This window comes from Alligator sinensis, unplaced genomic scaffold (genome assembly GCF_000455745.1).
Source record: "Alligator sinensis unplaced genomic scaffold, ASM45574v1 scaffold9_1, whole genome shotgun sequence".
Lineage (NCBI taxonomy): Eukaryota > Metazoa > Chordata > Crocodylia > Alligatoridae > Alligator > Alligator sinensis.
Window position 1 is genome coordinate 65,839 of NW_005842304.1, and position 26,655 is coordinate 92,493.

Consider the following 26,655-nt stretch of genomic DNA (forward strand, 5'->3'; position numbering starts at 1 on the left):
AATGCCGAGATGCTGGGGCAGATGTAGCATACCATGGGTCGGGGGGGTCCCCAGCACGCTCAGTGGCAGACTCAGAAGTGGACCAGAAGCACTTCCGGTAAACTTCTGGGGCCATTGCAGAGCATGTGGGGGACCCTGCCCCCTGGCTTGGTGACTGGGCCTCCTGTGTCTGGGGGGAGCACCTGGGATCCCCCCGTGGCCGATTGCTGAGCAGGGGAGGTGCAGGGGGAGGAGGGTCCCCATGTGTGCAGCAGCAGACCCAGAAGTGGTATGGACGTACTTCCGGTCCACTTCCGGGTCTGCCGCCAAGCACACAGGAGGCTCCTGTGGGACACTCCATCTGCCCTACCATCTCAGCAATCACAAGCCATGCCTCGTACCTCGAGGTGTGTAGAAAAAACATTTAAAGCTGTCTGTGGCCAAATCATTGATTCTCTGAATCGGCATTGAATCTTCAGGTTGAGCCAAATCAGATCAGGACAATGACCCGAATCAACAAATTGAATCACTGTCCCCTGATTCAGGCCGAATCCGAATCGAATACGGCCCGTTTCGCATACCCCTACTGACCATAATAACCATTGGGAGAACAAGGATAGTAGGAAGCATGTTCAAGCTTACAGAACGTTCTAAATTTAACAGGACATTATGAATAGCAGTAACCAGTAACAAAGATTCAAGTTAATGAGGTAAGAATCAGCCAAGCAAGTGGAAGGTAATATCCTAGGTGAGGAGAACAAATTGACATACATATACACCGGCACTTGAAAATGGTAAAAAAAAAAATAGAAACTTCTTGGAGATACAGGACAAAAAATGATATGTGAACTTGCAACAGGAAAAAAAAAAACATCTTGGAGCTACATTTACAAGTTCATGTAAATGGGCCCAAGTGAGACAGCTGAGAATATTGACAGTTCTGGGCCCTTCAGTATAAGGTTTACTTCATTTATCTAACAAAAAATTAGTAGCCTGAAAGGATTTCAGGGAAAAATTAAAACTAAGAATCCTTTGATGCTTTGTTGTCTCATGTTGGTTGCTGATCATTTGAACAAGTTTTGTTTTTCTTTATCAACCTTGTCCATTAAATAATGCTTTGCTTGTGACCGATATTCTCATTAGTGGTATTGCTATAACTTGTATGTTTCTTTTGCCTCCCATCCTTAGGAAAGAGTCATAAACCATGCAGCTGGCAGCCATGGGGTGTCAGGAATATTCATGAAATATGACATCAGTTCGCTTATGGTGACAGTGACAGAAGAACACATGCCCTTTTGGCAGTTCTTAGTGAGACTCTGTGGTATTATTGGAGGAATTTTCTCAACTACAGGTAGTGCACCATGTGTTCTCTTTTACAGCCTTACCAGATGGGTAGGATGTCATGATTAAAAGCCAAGATTCCATTAACCATCCAGGTTACACTTCTTAAGAGTTTGTGTAAATGAGCTGTTAGATGGCCATGAATGTTAGAGAGCCTAGCTAGTAGTCTGTTAGATTTCCATTCAATTTTTAATCGCAAAGTAATATGTAAAGAACTTCTAAGGGCACTTAGGGTTGATGTGCCATTGTTTTTGTTGATACTTAAAAACTGTATCTGCTTTTTCCTGGAAGTACTTGGATATACAGTGATATATATCTATCTAATTCCTACATTTGGGGCCCAGTTCTGTTAACCAGTCCCAAAGCAGGGGTGGGTTTTTTTGTGTGGTGTTTTTTTTTTTTAATAGAAAAAATATAACTAACCATCATCCAGTTTACACAGGTCACTAATACAGTAAAATATCTGTTATCCGGCATGAGTAGGGAATGGGGGGTGCCAGTTATCTGAGAGTATACCTGGCAAGGAAGACAGTGCCATATTTGTAGTGCAAATTTTCAAAGAATTTGTATACCATACATTACAGTATAACATACTGTATAAAGAATAAAATAATATACAAGTACTCACCAATTAAGTAGTAGTAAAGCAGCACTGGAGTGAAGAGAAATCCTAAGGCAGTGATGTACAGTATAGTACACTAAAGTTGTATGTAGTGCACTATTGGCAGTGCATAGCATACACCTAGATCACTTAAAAGTACAGTACACTTAACACTGCAGTGTGCATCCTGCTGCTGAAAATGGCACAGCAGACAGCAAAGCAGCGCAGCGCCGTGTGCATCCTGCCACTGAAATTCTGGTTAATAAAGTACTCTGCTTAGGTAAATGCTGGATAACAAAGATTTTACTGTAGTGTCTCGAGTGGTCTCTGATCACCAATTCTTTGAGCTTGTAACCTGTCATCCTTGCAAAAGGGCCATGCTAATCTTTTTTTTGTCTTACTCTGGTTTTTGCTGCCACAGGTTGTAACCAAGGCTGATATTCTTGGTCTGTCTTTTTTTTCCATTCCCACAGTGGTACTGAAAACAGCCTTTCTATGACTTTGTTCCCAGAAAGTTACTAAGTCTTTTCCTACTTTGCTTGAGTAACCATTCTAGATTTTCCAGCCACCACCAAGCCCAATAAAATGTTTACAAATTCCATTAGTCTCCAAGGAAAAAATAATATATTGGTGCCTCTATAGAAATAGAAAAGTGTGAAAATGTATGTGCCTGGAACAGTTCCATAGAAAACCTCTGTAGCTTGAAACTGCTAATTGGTTCTGTGTTGCTTCCTGGGACAAAGTTGCTTTTTAACTCTGATTACCAGTGCCCTGGATGGGATTTGCAATTTAAGAACTTATTTTGTTCAGTGTCTTCCTTGTTATAAATCGTAGACGGGTCTTAGTTCAAAGTACTGACTTATTCAGTGCGTAATGCAAGTGTGTAGCACATGCCTGTTGCCAGGGGACACTTTGTAGAATACAGTACAATTATACTTCTTTTGGTTTAAAACTAAGCTAGCAAAAAAGCTGTCAGGTCCTTGGTGGAAAACAGTCTTCCTTTATGGATGGATTTTTTTATTTTATTTTATTTTTTGATCTAAAATAATAGTTTGTCAATCAAGAATCATTTTTTTTTGTTTCTCACCCCTGACTCAGCCAGTGAATAAATGCAAATCTCTTTGTTGATTAATTCATGCTTTCTTAAGTCGAAATTAAACTGGTGGGGAGAGTTTGCTCTGATATATGTAAGAACTAAAATATTTTTCATTACAACTTAGAAGTCTCTAAGGAAATCAGCAAAAGTATAAACATATATTTTTTCTGTTCATACACTGCAGTCTATTGTCCTGAAATAGTGTTTTGTTGTTGTCATTTCAAAAGCTTTTAGTGCAGAGTTCTTCTCTCATCCCTTGTAAAAACTCAAACCCTGTCTGATATTACAGGCATTTTACATGGCATTGGAAGATTCATAGTGGAAATCATCTGCTGTCGTTTCAGATTGGGCTCATATAAATCTATATCGGTAAGAGTACTTGTTTTGTGATAAATTTAAAGAAATGGTATAACCATTTTCAAGCACAGTACAAGGTTTGTTTAAAAAAAACAGCTCTTATGTGAGCGAACAATGATAGCACCCAATACTTATCTTGTGTAAGATGTTCAAACAGAATCCTCTTCAACAGAAGCATGATAAGAAGCTTTTAAAAACAGTTTGAGCATGTGTGTTGGGAGGGGGGGGGGGTTGTTTTTGTTTTTTTATATATTTTTTTTAAGCTAGGCTGTTATAGTTGGATGGTTTATACTTTGCTAGAAAGGAGAAATCACAAGAACACAGAAAAGCCAAAAATGGGATTCTGCATTCAAACCAAAACCATGCAATGCATGCAATTTTTGGACAGGCAACTAATAAGTTTTTATTTCTATCCAATTAGGTCCCACTTCCTGATGGCTACATAAACAACCACTTACCTCTAACTACAGACAATGGTACGCATTAGTAACTCCTTGAGGAAACCTTTTTCTTTCTGCCTGATACAGAAGACACTTTTTTATAATAAAACATTGTGCAATATGTTGAGACAGTGCTGATGGGCAGCAAAAATTAAGCCTTTTAAAAAAAACAAACAAACAAAATCTGTGTAATTTGTCTCTCTCTTTTAAGTGCACATGGAGTCAAGTGAAGCCAAAATGTACCATGAGGTCAACATCTTGATATAGCAGGCACGTTACTGGAGGACTGTGTCCAGAGTGAATCTAAAGTCCATGCCTATGAAGTCAAACTCCTGTAAAAACTAATTTATATGCAGCAGTTTGGCAGCAATAGTTATACTTCATGAAGCCAGGTTTGCTGCCAGGTTTACAGAAATGGGATGCAAGCCCTTCTTTTAACCAGAAGATGTGGGAGCTTAGTTATTCTGCTGACAGGTTTTTGGGAGGAGGGCTATAAGAAACCCTGAACTAGAGAAAGGAAGGGAAAGCTTGATGAGGTGAGATGGAGCTTGAGCCATAGCCCTCACAGCTGCCACTACCATTCTCTAATACCATCATTACCTACAGGAAGGAAAAGGACACAGAGCAGGCAAGGCACATTTCTCTGTATTTCTACCCACAACCACTTTGTCAACAATCAGATTATGTTGATTCCAGGAGTTCCTGGAGCCTAACAAGAATTGGGTCCTATATCTTTGTGTTAGAGCTGAGGAGCCAGGAACAATGTCTTCAAAAGGTTTTTTGAGCGAGTCATTACTTGTTTGCTTATCCCGGTGCAAAACTCAGCCAGGAAGTGTGAGAAACCACCTCTCTGCTCCAGCTCAATACAGAAATGTCTTCTATTTCTAAAGAACAGAAGATCTGTCTGCTACGTGACAAATAAAAAATGGAGATCAGAGGACAAAGAAGAGATTGGAGGAACAAATAGCTAAGAACAGCAAGGCAGCTTCTTGCTAAATTCCACACGAAGCACAGATTTTGGCAAGTCAATAAGTTGACTGGTCCATCCGGGGAACTGGAGACAATCTCCAAGAAACAGGTGACTGCGCTGAATCAATTGTTTCTCTGCAGATAAATGGTGGGGAAAGATGTTGAGCTATGAAAGCTTTTTAAGTTCTACACTATGGGCATAAAGCTGTAATATGCAAGTGGGAGTGGATAGTGGTAATGTGGTAGTCTTAATAAGATGAAGGCAACTATACTGTAGCTGAACTACTGACAGAAATCTATAGTTACACACAGCTACTCTACCCAGATGAAAGACCAACAAAAGTTCCTTTCCTTTCGTAGGAGCTAATTCTAATCTTGGGCCCTCGATGCTATGCAATGGTTATTACAACATGGAGGACTGAACATAGAAAAAGAATACCCCTACTGTTGATTGTTTTCAGATTTTACTTGCTTTTATTGACACATTCCATAAAGTGCTGGAATTTCAGTCACAAGCCCAGTATAAATATTAAACTGATTTGCCCTGTCCTGATTGTAAGCCTAAAAACAATCTTAACATGAACATTATGTGAGTGTTGAAGTGGGAAAGGGAGAAAACTATAGTTTATTTTGGCTACTGTAGCAGACCAAATTCAAGGAAATAGTCATTTGAGGTGGGAAGCAAGTTTGACCTGGATTAAAACTGATTTAGATAGGAAACAGGCTCTTGTCTTCAGTGCCCACATTGAATGGCTTTGTGCGCCACGCATCCTTGTGCTGCATGTGTACTGCTTTTGAAAGAATCAGTGCATTCATACGAGTCTTATCCTATGGCACCTATGCACTCTGTTCTGTAGTGCTCAGCATTGCTGCTAGGAGCGGGGCTTTTAGGGTGACTTAGATATGAAGCACTGCGCTATGGGATGGAACGAGGGACAATTTACCCTAGCATTTGCCAAGCTTGGCTGCTGCTTGTGCCTACAAAGGTAAGGTCGTTATAAACTGCAACAGTTTAGCTGGACCTGAACTGTATCAGATGTTAGAAGTGATAAGGTTTACAACCACACCTGGGACAGCTGTTGTGCATTGATACAAAGAGCATTACAAGTTCATGACACATGATTGCAGTGGTTTCTTGGAATTCTGATTTTCTTTGAATAGGTGGACAAATTGTTAGAGCTAAAGGATGGAAAATGGAAAGAGCGAGACTCTCCAGAAAAGTTGGAAAGCTGGCATTATTTGGTTGATTAGACAGATGGAATTTGTCCTTTCATTTATAGTCAAGTGAGCAAGGAAGGCTTGATATGTGAATTTGGGCAGTGTGATGGTAGATGACAGTTATAGATTTGAGGGACTATTACAAAATAATCCTTCTTATGAATACACTACATTTTCAGTCAGAAGTTAGCAAATAATTTAAAAATGGCATGTCCGTCCAAATTGCATTAACTCTTTATTTGCCACAGCTTAAAGTCTAAGGCAGAAACGAAGGGCAAAAATTTTTTTCAAATAGGCAAAACTTCATAGGAGTGGGGAGCCAGACTTCCAAAGCAGTTTCAGGTTTTTTTGACAGCTGAAGTTGCTGAGCATCCAGAAATCTCACTGACTGTCTAAAGCTATGGCTGTTCAGTACTAATGAAAATCAAGCATAAGACATTTCTTTTGAGTTCACAGACAGAAAAAAACAATAATAAAGCCACACAAAACACTTCTGAAAATGTTTAACATATAACTTCAGCGTGGACAGACAAGAAAGATGAGCAGATGTATACATCAGTAAATATATAGGTATGAAAGCAAATGGATAAGGACAGTCAAGTCAGTGGAAGAGCTTTTATTTTTCTTGTATTACAAAAGACAGCAGCACTTCAAAGTCAGCACTTTGAAGGAAAAAGGAAAAGCTATGCAAAGTACAATGAAATTAGGGTCTCTGCTGAAAGATATTGGTATGGCATATTGAAAGAATAAAAAATAAGAAATGAATAAAATATCAAGCATCTTTAGATGCAATGAGTAACTCTTGGGTAAAAATTATGATTTGTGGTGAAGGACAAATTCTCTTCTCAATGGTGATGAGTATATGTTTCTGGCTATTCTGAATTATCAGGTGTTTTGTTAAATTGTGTCATAGGCCACAGTCAGAGACAGAATACAAGACAGGGTGGACAAATCATCTGACCTGCTATCTTCCTAGAGGAAATTCAAGTGATGTTTCAGAGGGAAAACCAGGAAAAAAAATGGAATATAGCAACCTTGTATCCTATATCATGGCCACAGATGGGAATGAATTGCAACAGCGTTCAGCAGATACATTTGTTCAGGTTTCCCTTCATAGGGGTTCAGCTGCTTGAGTTTTGGTTTTTGCAGAGGCTTGCTTGCTTATGGCTTTACATTAAACTTGCTTGATAACCTCTTTATACTTGCAGCCCTCAGAACATTATTCTTTTCCAGTTTCAGTGCACAGATATCCTGCTTGTACCAGGTGGGCTGTAGTTTGTTGCACTTCCTTATTTTAGCAGCTGGTTGGGTTAGTTGCAGCTGCACTGGTTTGGAGTCTTGCAACAACTTTACCTCTTTCCTTTGCCTCTGTGGTGCTAAGTAAAGGGAATAAGGTTCAGATGAGTGTATGACAGGAAGAAGGAAGCTCACTTTTTCTTTTTAAAGTAAAGTTTAGAATGCATTAACTGGGATGAAATTTGAGGGAATTGTTACCTCTAGCAGAAAACAGGACTGGATTAACAAAACTGGCAGATTTTTTTTCCCTGTAAGATGTACTGAACTGCCTTCCCCACCTCCACCATCCCCTTCCAGACCTGATCTGTTTAAAAATCAGTGAAGCTTTTTAAAGCAACCATTCAAATCATAGGACCTCAACATTTCCCACTTGGATAGAAACCATCCATTTGTTCAAGTATGTGTCCATTTTGTAGGGTCAGGAGGGGTGCTTGGCTGTACCTTGGTAATGTTGAGTCTGTATCTGTTGTTTAAGTGTTTATAAGGTGGCTCGTTTGAGGCTTGTGAAGCCACAAGTTTGACAGGTTAAAAATTATTCAGATAAGAAACGGGCTCTTGTCTGTACTGAGCAAAGAAATTGCTGTGCAGTGACTGTATTAAATGGCTTGGTGTCTCATCCTTGCAGCAGTTTAGTGCATCTCTGCTGTTATTGAACGAGCCAGACTACAAGGCTTGTATTACATCCATGGGACCTGTGCACTCCATTTTATAGTGCCCACTATTGCTGCTGGTGGAGCTACTTTGGCTGGTCAGCAGTGTGGCAACCTCAAGCAATGATGTTCCCCACTGGCTGTATCCCAGTGAGGAATTCTCTTTCAGAGAGTCCTTTGACCCTCTGGATTCAAGACTTGCTTGTGTGGCTACTTACTCATCACAACTGGATGTTTTTACAGAGTGAACTCAGGTGTGATCAGCTGCACAGACTATCTATATTGGAGGTAATAATTCATGGGATAACCAAACAAATTTCTGAAGTGGAGCTGAAGGCAAAGATGGAAGATTTGGTATAAAGAATGCGAAGTCACTCCTCTAAGAAATGAAAATAAACTGTGCAAGTACAAAGCTTGGGGATGTAACTAAGGTCACCAGTCACATCCTTGGCATTAATGTTACTCCATAATATATTTTAAATGTAACAGAGCACTATTGTTATTTGGGAAGATGTATCAGAACTGCTCAGTTTGGAGGGAAGTTGTCCATGGAAAAAGCTCTGTCCCTGCCTTAAATGTTGTTCCACGAAATAAGAACAGTTGTACAATATGCACCTGTTCTAGCCATGATACTTTACTCCAGGCACTTAGTTCTCTTATGTACTTCCATTATAATTCCTTTGGTTCTAGCTCTGTGCAGGTGTTGGGTCTCAGGCAGTAACCTGGTATTTTGATGTGTTGCAAAATACTTGTTTGCATACATTTTTATAACTTATGCAAATCCCCAGCAAACAAGAACATGTCACAGAGCCTTGGTGAACTCTGCTCACCCAGTGCTCTTCTCCATTTAAGACTAAACATTTTTGTATTCTGTCTCCTGCCTCAGCAAGTATCAGTGGGCTGCTGCAGTTAACGCTGGTGTTGAATCCAACAGGAGTGACTAGACTAATAGGAATTACCAGTACTCCATTTCATCTCACTGCCGTGGCTCTTTTCCTTGTCTCCTGAGGACACCCAGCTCCTGCTGGGCTGGGGACGAAACTGTAAGATTTTTTTTTTTTCCTTAGCTCCTGCAAGATTTTGCAAGAAATTTTTGAGACTTCAGCAGTAAGTGTTGCTGTTCGTGTATAAAAACCTGCTTGCACCTAGCAGTGCCTGATGGTACAAGACTTTTGCTATCCACAACAGAGCTGAATGCTAAGTAAGGTACCATCGAGTTCTGGCACCAAGGATGTGCCACCTTTTTTCACTGCCAGTGTCTTATCCAAAACTTGCGACACTTGCAGTGAGAATTGAGACTAGCAGAAGGGGGCCAGTAATAGGCTATATTAAAGAGTAATAATGTAACATCATTTGCTCTTGGTTTACTCCAGTGGCAGCTCCAGCACACCATGGCACATCATTATGCATAACAGCTTGACCAGTGCTATACCAGCCTGGGGGAATAAAAGGACAGTTTTCTGGATACTTGAGTTCCTTGCTTAGATTAAGTAAAAATGGTGCTGGTCTTTTGCTCTGAGAGCCCACTGAATCAGATTATTTTACATTGCAAATGCTCCATAGAAGACTGTTGCCTGTTTTGTTCCCCTGTATTCTAATGTGTATGAAGTAGTTTGTGATAGAAGAAGGAACAGCAAATGTTTTTATTTTGGTCCTTTCAGCGACAAGAGAGAGAGCATGATCTCCTTTGCTGGGAAGAGGTATAGCTGAAATTCCTCACAGCTCCCTGCACATGGGAATTATAAAATAGAATTAAAGTGGTGTCTTTTCTCCCTCTTCCATCTCCTGCCTGCTTCCCATGAGCTTTTTTTAAATCTTTGTTCAAGGGCCAGATAAATTATAGCTGAGGAAGGTCCAAACTTTGTGTTTGTGGTTTTTATTGATAGACACTAACAGTAATAAGGAATCTGATTTTTTTTTTGGTCTTTTTCCCCCCATTGCACCATCTTGATCTCCCCCACTCACAACACACATGCATTCACAATAACTAGTAAATTAGGTTTTTGTATGATGATGCTATGCGCAGCATATTGCTGCATTTCCTATGACAACTGCAAGCTAATCTATAAATGTTTTATGTATTTGTCAGAAAATGCTGGCCTATGCTTCCTTGCAGCCTTTTCAGTCATTTCCCATGAGCATTAGAAGAGGTGAGTGAATAGAGAAGGAAAGTAGTTTTGTAAGAGCCAGGTTCATTTATTGTTCTGCCAGTGACATGCTTTGTGGCTCTGGCTGAGCCACATTGCCTTTTCATGTCCTGGGGCTAATGACATTTACCTGCCTCAAATGGCTGCTGTGAGTGTAGATTAATATTTATGATGCACTCTGAAGGTAGAAGCATTATTGATGCCGTGGAAACCTTTTGGTATGGGAGTGCACAGCACATATTTGTGTCCCATTATTGTCAGGCTTATTTTTCTGCCTGCTGCTACAAAGAATCAACAGTTGATGTCAACTTAATTTTAATGACTATTTTTTTGTTTGTTTTAAATCTTCAAAAAAAAAAAAAATATATAAAAAAAAAAAAATCCAGTGACTGTTCCCAGCTCCACAGTATTATCACTATTTTATTGTACAAAAGCCATGGAATTTGAAGATGTGCTCTTTTGTTGCACTGTGTCTGTAATATAGGTCATAAACTGAAAATATTGGTCACAAGGTTTTTCAGTCCGTTTCACTGGGTGTTTAAGCAAGAATAATTGCTGCAGTGGAAATTTTCCAGAGAACTGTATTTTGAAGTCCTTGTCAGTATTGTAAAAACATTTTGGGGTGTCATTTCAGGAAATAAAAGATTGCAGGTGTTACAGCAGTATTTATTGCTGGATGATTAAATAAACTGCAGATGTAAAAGCTGCTACCTAGCTGTTAGCTCTGTCAAATTCCTGTCAATAAATAGCAGGAGCTATGAAAGTCTGAACATTTTTACTTGGTGTGTTTATAAATGCCACTATACAATTTAAAATAAGCAGGTGCCTGTCACAAGCAATGAATTTTAAACCAATGCTTGCTTTCCTGGATTGGTGCAAACCCCCATGCCCTTAACAGTCTGTGAAGTTAGTCATACAGTACTGTGTGTTGCCAGAAATTCTCAGCTTGTGTAGCTCCACTGAATTAGGGTGACCCTGTGTCTCAAATCTCAAAATAGGAAAGGTACATGCCACCTAGCTTGTTTCTGAGCTCCAGTCTTGGTGGAGCATGCAGCTGAGGGGGAGGGGGGAGGGGAGTGAGACATCAGTCCGAGTTGTATCATCAGTTTCTTCAAATTAATGCTTTTGTCCAACTTTCGGAAGCTTTTACTCCCCCAGCAGGGGAGGTTTGAAGAAATCAATGGGATGTCTGGGACAGGCATTTTAAAACGGGACTGTTGGCAAAACACGATTATGGTCACATTACTTTGACTATAGAAGTGTAGAGCTGGAAAGAACCTCAGGAGGCCATTCGTCTACTCCAGCCCCTGGCTCAAGGCAAGGTCATTCATATCTAACCCATCTTAGATCAAGATATATTTATACTGATGTATAACAAATGAGGATCTGGTCCCTTCTCTATTAACTAAATCCTGTGGTCTTTTACTTCATCTTTGCAAGGCGAATGCCCATTAAAATCAAGAGGGTAGTGTCTTAGGTAAGGACCTCAGGATTTAGTTCAGTGCTAGGGCATAATTATCTGTTTCTTTAACTATTCAAGACTACTACTATCTGCCAGTAAATTCAAAATTGTGTATATTTGGTCCAAAGCAGTATTTATTTTTTCAGACATGACTGGCAAATGGCAATGAAAAAAATGAAGTGAACCATAGAATTAATTTTACAAAGTAACCAAATATGAAGCTTTGGAGGTACCAGATTTCTTTAAAACACTTTCCTTATAACTTCTGTGCCAATTTAAATTAGCCTTGTACATGGGGGAAGGAAGTTTCTAAATCAGGCTTGTAATTTTAGAAAAGTGCCTAGCAAAATAGAATGGCAGAGATGCTGCAGGCCTGACAGGTGCAAGGTGTTGCGTGTCTGTATGATGTGCACATGCATCTGGAGATGAAAAGGGGAACTGTTCTGTACTTCTCTACTGCAGTGATATGCACTGTGCACATGACAGTCTGGATACAGCTAGGGAGGGAACAGAAAAGAAGAAGTAACAAGCAGCAGGTGGGTAGCACAAGGAAACTTTCCAAAATCCAACTACTGCAGTACAATAGACTTTAATAAGGTTATTTTGTTTCCTGTGAGATTTTGAAATATGCTGCTACTCACAGAAGTCTCAAATGACTGAAAGTCTTGACTACCAAGAGAACAAGGAAGACCTGTAACTTATATAATAGGAAAAACCCTAGTCACTGTCCCATTAAGCATATTGGGCCACCACCCCAGGAGATGGTGAGCCAGCCTTGGAGAATTTTGCAAGGCCTTATTTCATTAAAATCTAATAAGTTTTGCAATTACCCATACATTTTTCCATCTCAGCATTTATTTTTACAACCAGTCCAGTAGTGACTACATGCAGTGGCTCGCTCACCCTCAGCCAGCTCATTGACTCTTCAGTCAAAAGCTATTGCCTCGCCAGCAGCTGTGAGGACTAACACTGGGCTCTGCCCCTGCTCTTTGCAGCTCCGGGGAGAAGTGGCACTTTCCTTAGCAGCCATGAATCGCAATGTCTGCTTGTTTTATTCCACCTTGCTTCTATTCCAGCAAAGAAAAATCAGCTTCCCTGTTTAGGATACACACCTCAGTACTGGGAGGAAAGGAAATTTGTGATATGTGAGTAAGTACAATATTTTGTTATTAGCAGATTTTCAGTAATGAGTGAGGGCCTCCTACCAAAGATCATCTTACTTGTCAGTGTGCAACAGTAGTGTAAGTACAGACAGGTGAGCAGGGGAAGAGCTGCAGGGGGGGGTGGCCTCACTATTCCCCCTCTTCCCCCCCACCCCCCCCTCTTCCGCCCTCCTTCCTAGCACTTAACATCTTTCCTGTAGCAGCTCCAGCTCTCAGGGCGGAGGAGTAGCTTGCAGGGCTGGTGCCAGCCAGAGCCCTACCTCCAAGGGAAGCTGCTGCTGTGTATGGGGGGTGGGGGGGGGTGCTGGTCCAACCAAGAGCCAAAGTGTGAGGAGGTACATGGCCCTTTAAGGGCTCAGAACCCAGCCACAGGTGGTCAGCAGATAGGTCTGCCTGGCCGGGAGGGTTGGGATCAGGTGGGAGGCGATGGAGGCACCTTAAAGAGTTAAAAACTCCAGAACATCAGTGTTGTGGAGAAGATCAAGACTAAAATTGCAACTCCTCCTAAAGCCAATGGCTGGGCTAAAACTGCCCTGAGAAACAGAATGGAGCTGACTCTCCTGTGTAAGGCAGCAGGGTAAGTGACCTGCTTATACAGAGCATTTTCCTTCTTTGTTGTTGTCAAGTTCTGGTTTTTAAATTGTTGCTTGCCATTCACTCTGAGAGTGCTAACGCCTGCCTGCAGGGCTGGTGCCAGCCAGAGCCCTACCTCCAAGGGAAGCTGCTGCTGTGTAGGGGGGGTGGGGGGGGTCCTGGTTCCTCTGGGCACGAATGCTGTCAGTTATGCATCTGACATGAAGCCTCATACCTGCCTAGCCAGAGCACAGCCTGCTGCATGGACTCAGTAGCTGTGTGGATGTGTCTCCACACTGCCTGGGGGAAAGGACTGCAGTGTGTGCAATAACAGCAGTTACTTGGTTGCAAAAATATGTGTAAAAGTAAAATAGGATTCTGACCTTAGTGGCTGCCAGCACTGACCCTTCTCTGCACTGTTTGCTCAAGATCTCTGCCAGCCTGCTTTCCTGTATCTCTAGGGCATACACTGAATCACTAGCTTTCTCCACGACCTTTTAGTATAGGGAGAATGGCTGGTCCAGGTGTTAGCTCATTAGGATTGAGGGAGGGGGCTGGCTGTGATTCCCTGCTGTCTCAGGTTTTATGTGGGCATAGGGGTTAAGGGCCTTTATCACTTTAGGCACCTAAGTCTGAAATTTAGAAACTTAAAAAATCCACACTCAGCTGCCACTGAACAATGGTGGTGGTGAAGGGGAACAATAGTGCTTCCCTTCTCCCTAGAGGCAGCATGAGGATAAATGCATTGGAGGCTGTATGTAAATGAAAAGCTTCCCTTGAGGTAAAAGGGAACGGTGGGTTTCAGTGTCCATCAACTGTCTTATGCCTGTGTGCACACCCCCAACTCCCAGTAAGCAGAAGCTGAACCACTGGATGTACCCTTCTATTGTGGAGTGCTAAGCTACTGGTGGGAAGAGCTGTATGGATGCAGAAGACATCCATGGTAAGCACCAAGTGAGCCCAGGGTGGAGGGCTGGAAGGCTTTGGGTGTTGTTGTACAGTACTAAACCCAGCCTGGCTGAACTATGAGAGTACCAGCTGGGGTGGCTGGCTTCATGTGTAATGGGAGGTAAACTGATGTTAGAGTTACACGGTGCAGCCCCCTGCTGCAACTGTTAAATAGCAGTTCTTCAAAAGTGTTGGGGGACAAGAGGGAGGTATAAGCCAGTGTTTGTATGGAGAGGAGAAACGGAGCATGCTGAGCAGGGCCCTGCACCAATCTGACCTGGCCCTGTTAATGTGAATTGATTAAATCTCTCTGGCTTCATCAATATTTGTTCAGGAAATAAGGAGAAGAAAAGCCTGTTCTCCATTTTAAACGGTATTTTTCCATTGAAGAACCAGTTTCTGTCCTCTGTCATCGTGCTGTGCGTTTCTATTCACAAATCTGCTTTCTGGTGACACCCTGCTCACAGCTGCAGCAACCATACTGTGGGTGGTATAGGTTTGGTCAGCAATCCTCTGGGCGTTTGCATCTCTGGCTGAAAAAATCAGCTCCAGAAAGCCAGGCTTTGTGCTTGTACTGGAACTTGTGTTTTAATTACTACTTAGATATTTAAATTCATGTCAATACACAAACACCTGAACTTCAGGCAAAAAGGATTCTGGCAAAACACAAGAGACTGAAAATCTCTGCAGGAGTCCTCGTACTGGCTGCCTGAGCTGCACTGAGTGAACAGAGAAGGCCTTGTAGCAGGAGAGTCCTGGTTAATTGTGACACAAGGAGCAAGAAAATGAGCAGGAGGCTTGGTTGCTTCTCCATAGGTGTCTCAGCATATCTATGCAGACTCAGTAAAGATCTTCCCTATAGCTGTGCTAGCCTGCCACATTGCTTATCGCTACTGAAACAAAACATGCTACTAAGTCAGCTGTCCAAGGAAAAGGTAAAGCAGGCCATGTAGGCAGCGAGACATGGTCAGTGAGTCTCCAAATAACACCAAGACTCTGTTCTGCAGTCCCCGGCAATACAAAGATACTGATTGCCCCCACCCCTTTCCCCCCACCCCACAAATTGGATCTTAAAGCAAATCCCTAGCACAAAGTTCCTCTGGGCTGTATTGGGTGAAGAGACCCACTACTAACTGGGTCTTTGTAGAAAGGCTTTAACTTAACTTGTGGGTGAAACAGTAGACTACTACAGGCATTTTTTATGAACATTGTATTTTTGAAGACTTTCATGCAGCCTTTCTACCTTCCTCAGTCCTTCACAGCTATTCCAATAGGCCTATGATCCTCCCAGCAGTGACCAGAGAGAATCACAATGTCTTCTTTATTCTCATTCTGCCCACAAATTCTATGAGGAACACAAGACTGGAAAAAGATCTCAAGTTGGATTCCCCTGCTATTGCTCCATTTCTTTAGCTGCCTCTCCTGCTCTACCAGCCAGCCCTAGATAAAGAATGCTAGCCAGAGCATCTGTCTAGTTTGGGGGTGGTCCAAGTGTGGCCCACAGGGCCCCTAAGAAATTTAGAAAATTAATATTTATCTGCCCCTGGCTGCCTGTCTTGCGGCCCTCAATGGCTTGCCAAAACTCAGTAAGTGGCCCTCTGCCTGAAATAATTGCCTGGCCCATGTCTAGTTCCTTCTGCCTGTATTTGTAGTCTCCATTTATCTAAGCTAGTGCATATGCTGCAGCCAATCCTGAAAAGTTCTGGCACCTTTGAATTTAACAGCAAACTATGCTTTCAGCAGTGGCACAGTTTTACCTTATGGGTTTGTTTGTGTTTTCTTTGAAGGGGCTGATGTCAGGCCTTGACACCCGAGACCTACACATCAATCCTGCAAGCTGTACCCGTGTCTTCTTCCATTGAATGTTTCATTACTCAGATAGGCATTACTGTCCTCAACATTTTAGTGTGGGCTAGATTCTGCTGTAAGCCAAATATTTGCAATAGGGGTAACATGTCAAAGCAAAATCTGATCCTGTTTTAGACTTGGCATACAGTTTGCCATCCATCGAATTCTCTCCCTTGGCTTCAAAGTTCATCATGAATGCAATGGCTACATTGACTGCTCAGTACAAATTCCTTCACTATTTGAATGTAGTCAGTCTTTCAAGGCAGCCATGTGCATCTGTTGGGATATCTTCCATATTTCAGTGCCTGAAAAAGTGGCCAAAGCTGTTGCAAGCTTTTACTTTATGCTTGAAGACCTGACCCTTTTCCTAACTCTGCTATGTTTAAGAAATACAAATAATAGTGAGGGATGATTTGCCTCTTGGATTTTAATGCAATTTAATTAAGTAGTTGTTTCATTTTTCTCTTGTTGCATAATACCCAGATGCATGCAGACTATCCATGGGAAATTATAACTTTAGAGGTTTTTTTAATACTGTTTTAGCAAATAATTAAAAAAATCCTTTAGCACTATAACATAAAGAGAGTTTTAATCAAAGCACAAGGAAAACAAAGAAATAATTTAAGCAAATAAAAATTAAATGTATCCAACAAAGACAAACCTCAGAAAGGTGGACAAATATCCTTCAAAAAGTACATCCCTGATGTGCCCGCCCTGAAATGATTGCTCAGATATCCTTCACTCCTACTTACCATCAAGATATGCACATAAAATTGCCCCATTTAAATTTAGCCTTCCTTCCTATCCCCATGGATCTACACTGTACTCTGTGCATTTGTGATGGTATCCAATACAGTCTATATATAGATTAGAATAATCTTAGTTGTAAAGTAGAATGCAAATATGAGAAAGTAATTATATGAGATACTTTGTTCAGGCTACAAGTAACATGTATAAAATAATCCCTGTTGAATCTTATTCCACCCAATTTAAGTGAGAAGTCCATCAGATGACTGCCAGTTAGAAGGATACAGAATAGGTCACCTTCTAGACCTAACGTATCTTTTCTCCTGCATAAAATGGAGGTGCTGGTGCCTCTGTGAAATCATTATTGCGTTCTGGGAATGCTCTGAAGCCCTCTCTCAACAGTGCATGGGGGGGCGGGATGGAAGGAGTGTGCCTCTCCTGGTCTCCCTTTTGGCTGTGAGAAAGTTACCTGAAAACATCCTTGAACTAATATGAGAAGATGGCTCACATGCTGTTTGCTGCTCTGCCCACATCCCCAGCAGATGGAACACTTTCCACCAAGGGGCCACATTTCAGATACTTGCATGCCTGTGTAAGGAGAGTCGATATTAACAGCCAAGGCAAGTGTCACGTCTATAAACATGTCGTCTTTGGAGCAGGATGAGCTGTGCTGAGAGATGTCTCGGCACAAATGATCCACTTCATTGAGCAAGACACATTGCCTATTGTTACGCAGGGTTGGGTCCCAGCCACTCCCATGGGTTTCAGGGGCCTGACCCTACAGAACAGCTGTAAACAGGGGAATTGAGTCAGGGTTCCTCCATTTGCAGAGGTGTGCCCTGAGTTGGAGTGTGGCCACGTGATATGTGCACCTGGGGATCCCCTGCAGGGGAATTTCCAGGGCATACCTCTGCAAGCAGAGAATGCAGACAGGTACCCCTGGGATGCCAAGGGCCAGATTCTGCATGTCTGGGGATCCTCCTGCTGGGAAACTGGCAGGCCACATAGCTTTGGGTCCTTGAAGCCCTGGAGATGTCTGCCTGGGATGGCTGGAGTGGTAGTTACGACTTTATTAGCCCTGCTGTACACTTAAATTTGCATCTCTCAGAAGGGGTAATGGTGTGTGACTGTAATGCATATGCACTCTCAGTTCCTCAGGGCAAGGTCATGTCTAATGCGGAATGACTAAACGCAGGGCTCCAGCCAGCTCCCCAAGCTGAACATGGCTCTCTTGTGTTAACTTCTATTAAGAAAACATACAAATAAAAGAATATGAAAGCTTGCTTCTAGATGAGATTCTCCACTTGTGATCTTACTTGGGCAGATATAAACAGGTTGAGGAAAATAAATCAGTAATGGAGGTGTTTTGCGAGTAGATAATGTTTTGGAAATCTTTTTACTGAAGGCAAATGCTTTATTTATGTGGCTGGTAGTTGTGCGGGCCGGGAGCGACCCGGGCCCTTTTTCGTGCTGCACGCGAGCTGTGGCCAGCAGCCTGGGCACGCTGGATCGGAGAGGGAGGGCGATGAGCTGGAATTAGACACAAACGCTTAGCGGTAGTTTTAAAGATTGTTTACTTACACCAAAGATGGTCGCGGTGTAGGCTGGAAAACTTGCTTGAGTTGCGGTTACAGACAGGAAAGAAGAGAGGCGGACAAGAGTTCTAAACTCGTGAACTCTAGCCCAATCCGGCTGAAGGCTCTAAACACGCGAGCCCACCGTGTCAACCGAAGAAAGTACTCGTCCGAAAGAGCTCTGAATAAACTCACACGAAGTTTGCTAGGCTCTGTGGGTCCAGTTCTTTTGCGCGCAGGGAGGGATACGTCTAGGAATCTATCGGCGACGGGGAGAGGCTAGAGGCTGATCAGACCTCTGTTGCCTGCTTGAAATGCACTGGGTCCGTAAGGATCTGCAGCGCTTAGAGATCTTCACACAGCGTGAAATCTCCTGCTCCCGGTGTTCGTGGAGTCCTCCAACTTTGGCGGAAACCACTCAAGCCTTTTATACGGCTAGCAAGCCAATCACTAGCTGCCACGTGTGAATAATTTAGAACTGGCCAATAATGGGGCTCGAATTAGCATACAAATGGCGGGAACTCTTTGCAACAAGCATTTCTGTGCTGCAACAAAGAAATGCACCCTGCAAAGAAAGCTTCAAATTGGCGGGAAATTCTCCCTTGCACCGGGGTTCTCTTTTGCAGCAGAAAACTCCACCGTGCAAGGAAGCAATAATTTAGCGGGAACAATTTAGCAGTGCCGAAGCGCACACAAACAAAAATCACACCCTTTGGGTTGTGACAGTAGTAACCTGAGGAACCAACATAAATAAAGGTAAAATGCTAAACTGGGTGGGATGTTAATACAGAATAATTATTACTAAAGCTATTAAGAACAGAAAAAGGTCTATGTATGAAATATTCATAGAAACCAGTCAGTCCCTTCACAGTTACTTGACTGGCCAATAGGTGACACTATGGCTCTACACTGTTATTGTTGAACACACATGCTGTAAAGAAGGATTTTTAAAAGAGTTGTTTGAAAAAGTAAATATTAACGCTTTTGGCTCTCTCCTAAAATGCTGTGAAACTCATTAAATCACAGTCTATATACATCATATGTCCAAAATGTACCAACTTTTAAAAATTTACATTGGATGTGATAGTCAAAAATAGATACAAGAAATATACAGGCAGATGCACTTCCTTTTATTTACCAGTAATTACTTGTTATGATGATTCTGATTTAAAACTAGAAATTTCAACTAGTTTTAAAAGAAACAAAAAAAATCATTTTTGCCACTTGCCATAGCTTATAGTTTTTATTAGACTGATTAATAAGGGTGTAGCATTTCAGGGTATACCCAACATGTACAGTATCTCCAGCCCAAATTAGAGTATAATTTGGCATCCATGACAGCAGATATAACACTTGGACATATGCTGGCATGCAAATTACAAAATGTGGGAAGCAGTATCAATGTAGAAGTAGTGAAGTTATTGTTCCTACATCAGTTAACATAATTTCTTTTTACCTAGAGCTCCCATTTTGTTTTAGTTGATTAGGAATGGTAGCTTTAACGTTTTCGCTTATTAATGGTAAATGTTAGATTCCCCCCAAAATATATATTTTCATATAATAGGAAGTAAACATGCAATATAAAATGTAGTCAAGTTTGTGTCAACCCCAAATGTTGGAATACTAAACAGAATACTTCCTTGTGATTATTTTGGATAGCTTTTACTACAGAATTGGTACTTAATTTTGGGCTAAGGTGGTGGTGGGGTCTTCAAATATACCTATGGCAATTACACATTCAGCTCCCATTGAGTTTCAACATTTTAAAGCCATCAGTAAGAGACGATCCATGATACATTCCCTCAGTGGGAGGTGGGTGACTAAGTCCTTTACAAGCTTTGGAAAATCCCACACAAGAACAGTGTGCCAAGGGAGAGAAGGGGCAGGGAGCATGTTTTTTCTTGTATTTCCAGAGTGGTGCGAAATAACAGCCCTCTTATTACCAAGAGGGTGCAAGGACTGATGTTCATACTTTTGCTGGCATTTTTCTCCAAGGGTGGACCTGCCCTACTATGGACTAGTCAACACCAGAAGATATCATAGCACTGCTACAAAAGTGGTTCCTGAGCCTTACGCCTTCAATCAACCAGGAGACGGCATGCTTGAATGTGCCTTCTCCAAGTGCAGCACCTCCCTGCTTGGTACCGGCAAGAAGGTGTACCATCACGCCACAAATGAGTCCTTAAAGTATTTGATCTTTGTGTGCTGGTACATGAAGGAAGTCTTGGATTAGGACTCGATCTTTTGCCTGGAACCTCCAAAACTTTAAGGCATTGTTACTGAACGAGCTACAATTTGGACTATATATGGCTACAAACAGACATTGCCTTTGTGCCACCATAACATTTTTTTATGGTAGGACAAGGCAAAAGCAAGCATATGTCTATGCCCTTTGTCATGCCACAAATGCCCAAATTTATCACTGTGTCCAAAATATAGTATTCATGTGTGCAACTATGCAGCAGACTGTTATAGGATGTGAGAGGGCAGCCCATAGCTGGCCAAACTCTCCAGCTGCCTTCAGGGGCCTGATCCAGCTGGTCCTGCAGGGGAATTCATGGGGCATGCAGGATTGAGCCCCCAACGCCTTGGGAATGCTTTCTCAGGTTTCCCTGTTTCCCAAGGCATATCCCAATTCTGGCTCGGGGTGCACTTCTGCAAATAAGGAAATCCTGGTTTCTCCACTTGCAGAGGTGGAGTTTCCCTGTCTGCAGAAGCGCACCCTGAGTTGGAATCAGGATGTGCCTTTGGAGATAGAGAAACCCAGGCAAGTGTTCCCAGGGCTTCAGGGGCCTGACCCAGATTTTCTGGGCTTGCCTCAGCAAATGGGACAACCTAGCATTTCCCCCTAGATAGGTCCTAGGGCAGTGTTCAATATCAGAAGGCATACTAACTTCTTCTGAAGTACTGCTTTCTTACAAAGTGTCTAGTCAATATGACATTATTCTAATGAGCTCCAGCTTGATATCTAAAACATGGGTTCAAAACACAGACACCAAACCTTGCCTTATAAAAGACAAAATATTTTCCACTGAGACAGACATTTCTTAACAGAAAGTTGACACAGCACTGGAATGCCCACCAATCACCAGAACAGGCCAAATACTATTCTCATTGGAGAAAACATTTATAAATATAACAGAGTAATCAATTTTTTCTTTGTCCATTCATGAACAAGTTAAAAGACGCAGTTTATGTAACTTTCACTGTGTCTTATGGTTAAAAATCAAATTGATATTTGAATATTAACACAGAAGCAAAAGGTCTTAAGAAGACATTTCCCAAACAGGAACAGTCATCACCAAAAGTCACTGCTTAGCCATCAAAGAAGTGGGCTTAAAAATTGCAACATTCCTATTAGATTTATGGGGGTGTTCTTCAGGAAATGCTTACAACAACATAAGAAAATTGATAGTGCATATAATTAGCTTGCCCATCTGTTCTTCTAGGCCTTGATCCAACACCAACGGAAGACAGTGAAATATTCCCATTGACGCCAGGATATTTTGAATCAGGCCTTCACTGTTCTATATGATATACAGAACCGTCACTTCAATGTCTGAAAAATGAGAAAATTGAAAGGCATGCAGCAGGGTTGTGGTGCTAGTGTTCAACACTCTTCTAGAGGGAAATCACTGACAAGTTCAGACTAATTTGGGAGAAGGTAGTTTCCACATCACTAGGTTGCTATGACAATTTTCTTCTCCTAACTGAACTGTGGCTGTTCCAAGCTTTCCTATGGAAAAAGTTTTGGGAGAACAATCATCATGTAGGAGATATAGGCTTTCCACCCCCACACTGTCCTAATGGTGCAGTCAGAGTATGTGTAAATTAATGCAGAGGATGTCAGCAATTTATTCAGCAGATGATCCTGGGATGAGCAGAATTTTTAATCTGCCTTCACAGTCCAACCTATTAAATCAAATTCAGAGGAAAGCTTTTTTTTGGGGGGGCAGAGGTAGTAGAAAGAATAGTATTGGGCTGTCTTGCTTCTCCTTTCCCCAGTAGTTTTGTTTAAAGGAATGGGTCTTCTGCTTTAATGCCCCTTCTGGGATGCTACAGCCCTCTAAGTAGATCAACTTTTAACAAGTCTTGTAAAAGGGAAAAAAACATCCATTTAAAACAATGACAGACTATCAAATCCTAAAAGGCCAAGTATTTGAATCCAAAGTGTTTGAAGTGTTTAACAGGGAAAGGTGGTTTTGTGACTACTTGTGCTTCTTAGCAGTCCAAGAATGCTAATTAATGTGCTTTTAAAAACTTTGGCTGTAGTGTGGGACAGTACAAAAAGGGCAAATTATGTGTGTGTGTGTGTGTGTGTGCGTGTGTGCGCGCGCGTGTTGAGGTGAGGGGAATAAAATGCAACCCAGAACACACAAAGAGAAAAAAGGACTAGTGCAAATAAGAGTATTGAATTCATAGTACTTCTATAAAGCTATTTGAGCTTGAAGTCACTACCAAAGCTTTCAATCAGCTCTGGCGTTTCTAGGGCTATGTCTACGCTGCTGTCAAAAGTGCAACTCCCTACCTTTTGTACCAATAGCAATGTAGTCATGGCAACAAGCTAAGTGCAGGCTGGAAAAACCTACCTGAAGCTGGGTGAATACTTAGGCCATTTCCCTCCATTGAGCTCCATGCTGCTACAGCTACATTGCTATTAGTACCCAAGTTAGCTAATTTAAAACTAGCTTAGCTCAGCTATGGCTACATTACACTTAAGTAAAGAGATCCCTGGGAACCTGAGGAATGCCAACATCATGGCTATATTCAAGAAAGGAGGTAAGTCTGTGTGGGGGAACTATCCAAGTATCGCCCCTCCTTTTTACAGCAGGGAAAATCCTCACCTACATCCTCCTTAACTGTCTTCTATCTCTTGCTGAAAAAATCCTACTGGAATCTCAGTGTGGTTTCCGACTATCCTGTGAGGCAATTGACATAATCTTTGTTGCCCAGCAAGTCCAAAAAAACGGTCGGGAACAATATCAGGACCTGTAAATGGCCTTCATTGACCTTACTAAGGCCTTTGATTCCATAAATCACAAAGCCTTGTGGAAAAAACTGGCCAGATTTGGATGTCCTGAAAAGTGTATCAAGGTCCTGATGCTTCTCCACAACTAGATGACTGCAACTGTTCTATGTAGCAGATTGGACACAGATCCGTTTGTCATCCAAACTGGGCACAAGCAAAGATTCACCATCGCCACAACTCTGTTATCCATTTTTTTGACAATCACCCTGGTTCTCATTAAGGACTGCCTTCCTTCTGGAACTGGCATAGTATAACCAAACAGATGGAGGGCTTTTCAATCTAGGACATTTTCACTAAGTCCAAAGTACTCAAAACAGCAATCCTTGACTTTCAGTATGCAAATGACTGCAACATTTTTGCGCATACTGAGGAAAACCTCCAGACTATGCTGGATCTTTTTGGCGAAGCCTACCAAACTTTGGGCCTCTCTCTCAACAATTGAGAAGACTAAAGTACTCTGTCAGCCTGCCCCAGGCCATGAATGTGTCCCATGCCTCCCCAGATTACCAGAGGGAAAGACCCTAGAGGTAGTTGAACACTTCCCCTACCTCGGTAGCTACCTCTCTCAGACAGTGAACATTGATGAGGAGATCAAGCATAGGATCTGATGTGCAAGTGCCTCTTTGGAAAATTGTTTCAGCATTTCTTTATTGATAGCAATCTCTGGAAAGACACCAAGATCCAGGTCTACAATGCAGTCAGTATCTCCACCCTCCTCTACAGACATGAAAAGTGGCTGACCTATTGTCATCTCAAGAGTCTGGAGAGGCATCACCAATGATATCTCACATTTGATGTGGAAAATCCTCCATATCAAAAGGAAATATAGCAACACAAATGCTAGCATCCTTGCTGAAGCCAATGTTGCCAGTATTGAGTCAGTGAGCCTCAAGCACCAACTTCACTGATTCATACATTGTGTGTGGATGCCCGACTCTTGACTCCCAAAACAAATGCTCTACTCCCAGCTAAATAACAGCCTGAGATCTCACCAGGAAACACTACAAGGACACATTGAAGGCATATTTCAAGCAAATGGATGCTCACATCAAGAGTTGGGATGAGCTGGCTGCCAACTGAAACTGACTCCAATGGTATCACAATCTCAACTAAATGGCAGCCTATTTCAAAGTAAAATGTCTTGCCCTTGAACCAGAGAAGACAGAGTGGAGGAAGGAAAAGAAGAGGAATCCCAACATGCAACCTACTTTCCCCTGCAGAGAAACCTGCAACTTCTGTGGACAGATCTGTGGCTCAAGGATTGGACTCTGAAGTCAACTCAAGATCCATCAATGAGCCAAGGTAGAGATCATCCTCAAATCAAGGGATTACCAGTGATGACACTACACAGCAAGGAAAGGTAGTTAGTCATGATAGTCTGAAGTCAGTCAAATGGCAGAGTAGACACTACACAGCACTCACCTTCACAGGTATATATACACAACACATATTGCAGCAGCCATAATCCTTGGGGTTTAAGAACCATAGGGTACCTTATGTGCTACAAGTAGGAGGGGCACTGGAGGGGCTGTAATTTCCCAGATATTGAGTGCACTTTTTGTGCTTTTCTGGCTTTTCAGCTAGAAGATTAACTTCCACTGGGATTGTTTTCTTAAATCTTGTCCCTAAAGAAAGGTTCTCTTGGGTAATTAACCTTTGCAGTGTATTACCATGACTATAAGCTTTTAGTAATCTCACATTGTTATCCTTTATCTCAGAGCAGGACTTTTCTAATACTCTTACACCACAGCACACATCAAAGGGGATTGCAATTGATTTTTCAGACTGCCCAGAGATACCAGTTTCCATAGGGGATTCAGTGTCTGTAAAGGTTTCTAATACATTCTTTTTATTCTTGAGCAGTTCAACAAAGTCCCTCAAACCCCACAAAAATTAGTTTGTTTTACTGCTTTGTATCAAGCCAAACCCTTCACTGATTTATACCATTATGGGGGGCGGCGGCGGGGGGGGAATCTCAGTGGCAATGAGTATATCAAGTAGCAGGTGCCTGTGCTTTGGAAGAACACAATTGAAACCAAAGAGCATGGATGAGGCTTCTTTTATGTGCAGAACACTTTACATGTGGGTCCTCTGGTCTGCATATATCACTTAATTTGGCCATTTACTATTGTAGGACTTGTATGTTTGCCTGCTGCTCTGTCTTTTAGACTGTAGCTTTTGGAATGGGATTAAGCCATCGTTATATTTGAGAAGCACCTGAAACAGAAATGTCTTCCCCCAGATGGAATGAACCAACCCTAACGTCCCATATAAACCAACAATTTCCATCATACGTGTTGGTCTCCAAGCCCCTCTGCACAAATCAGAGTGCAAGACACTTTGCAGAGTTTAATCTATCTATATATAGATAGATATACACACACACACATGCATGAAATGGCTTTCGGAATGAATGAGAACATAAGTGCCATACTGGGTCAGACCAACGGGCCATCTAGCCCATTAATGTGAAATTAATGTGCTGGAAGGAGAGCACTGAACCAAATCTCTCTTGAGTGATCTATCCCCTATTCAACATCCTCCCTGGCATCTACCATTACTGGTTTAGAAATGCTAGAGAAAACAACCTCAACCATTCTGTTTGACAGCCATTACTAGATCTATCATTCATGAATTTACCAGGTCCCTTTCTGAACCTGGCTGTGCTATCTGCCTCTGTTACTTCTTGTGGCAATGAATGCCATGAGTCGACTACACATTGTATAAAAAGTACTTTCTTTTGTTAGGTTTAAACCTGTCACCTACTCATTTCAGTGGGTGCCCTCTAGTTCTAGTATTCTGGAACTTGGTGAACAATAGTTCCCTGTTCACTTGGTCCACACCCTTCATGATTTTATAGATCTCTATCATATTCCTCCTTAGCTTTCTCCTTCCCAAAGTGAAGAGCCATAGCCTTTTTAGTTTCTCATGGTATGGCAACTGATCCAGGCCCGTGATCATTTTGGTTGTCCCCCTCTGTACCTTTTCTAGTTCTATTGCAACTGATTTGAGATGTAGGGACCAGAACTGCACAGAGAATTCAAGATGCGGGTGCACCATGGATTTGTCTCGTGGCATGTTGATGCCCTTAGTTTTGAATTCCAGCTGCTTACATCAAATGGCTGTCTATCCTGAATGTCACTGGAAAACAAGTGCTGTAATGGGTCAGACCCAGTGGTTGGTATATCACGGTGACAGAGAATGGTTGCTAAGGGAA

The 26,655-nt window shown here is 42.0% G+C and overlaps 1 protein-coding gene across 6 annotated transcripts in view; it reads left to right on the plus strand.

Annotated features, from left to right (window-relative positions):
* Positions 1–26,655, plus strand: part of ERGIC2 (ERGIC and golgi 2) — a 69,788-nt gene that overhangs the window by 26,144 nt on the left and 16,989 nt on the right. Inside the window, exons 14-18 of one of the 6 annotated variants that reach the window (XR_003095157.1) lie at positions 1,168–1,330; positions 3,307–3,386; positions 3,796–3,850; positions 4,705–4,892; positions 6,915–10,918. Coding sequence is in view for 5 of the 6 variants with exons in the window: in XM_025209720.1 (XP_025065505.1) it covers positions 1,168–1,330; positions 3,307–3,386; positions 3,796–3,850; positions 6,915–6,961 (345 nt within the window). In the remaining variant the exon portion in view is untranslated. The other 5 variants (XM_025209720.1, XM_025209722.1, XM_025209723.1 and 2 more) reach the window with 5 other exon arrangements.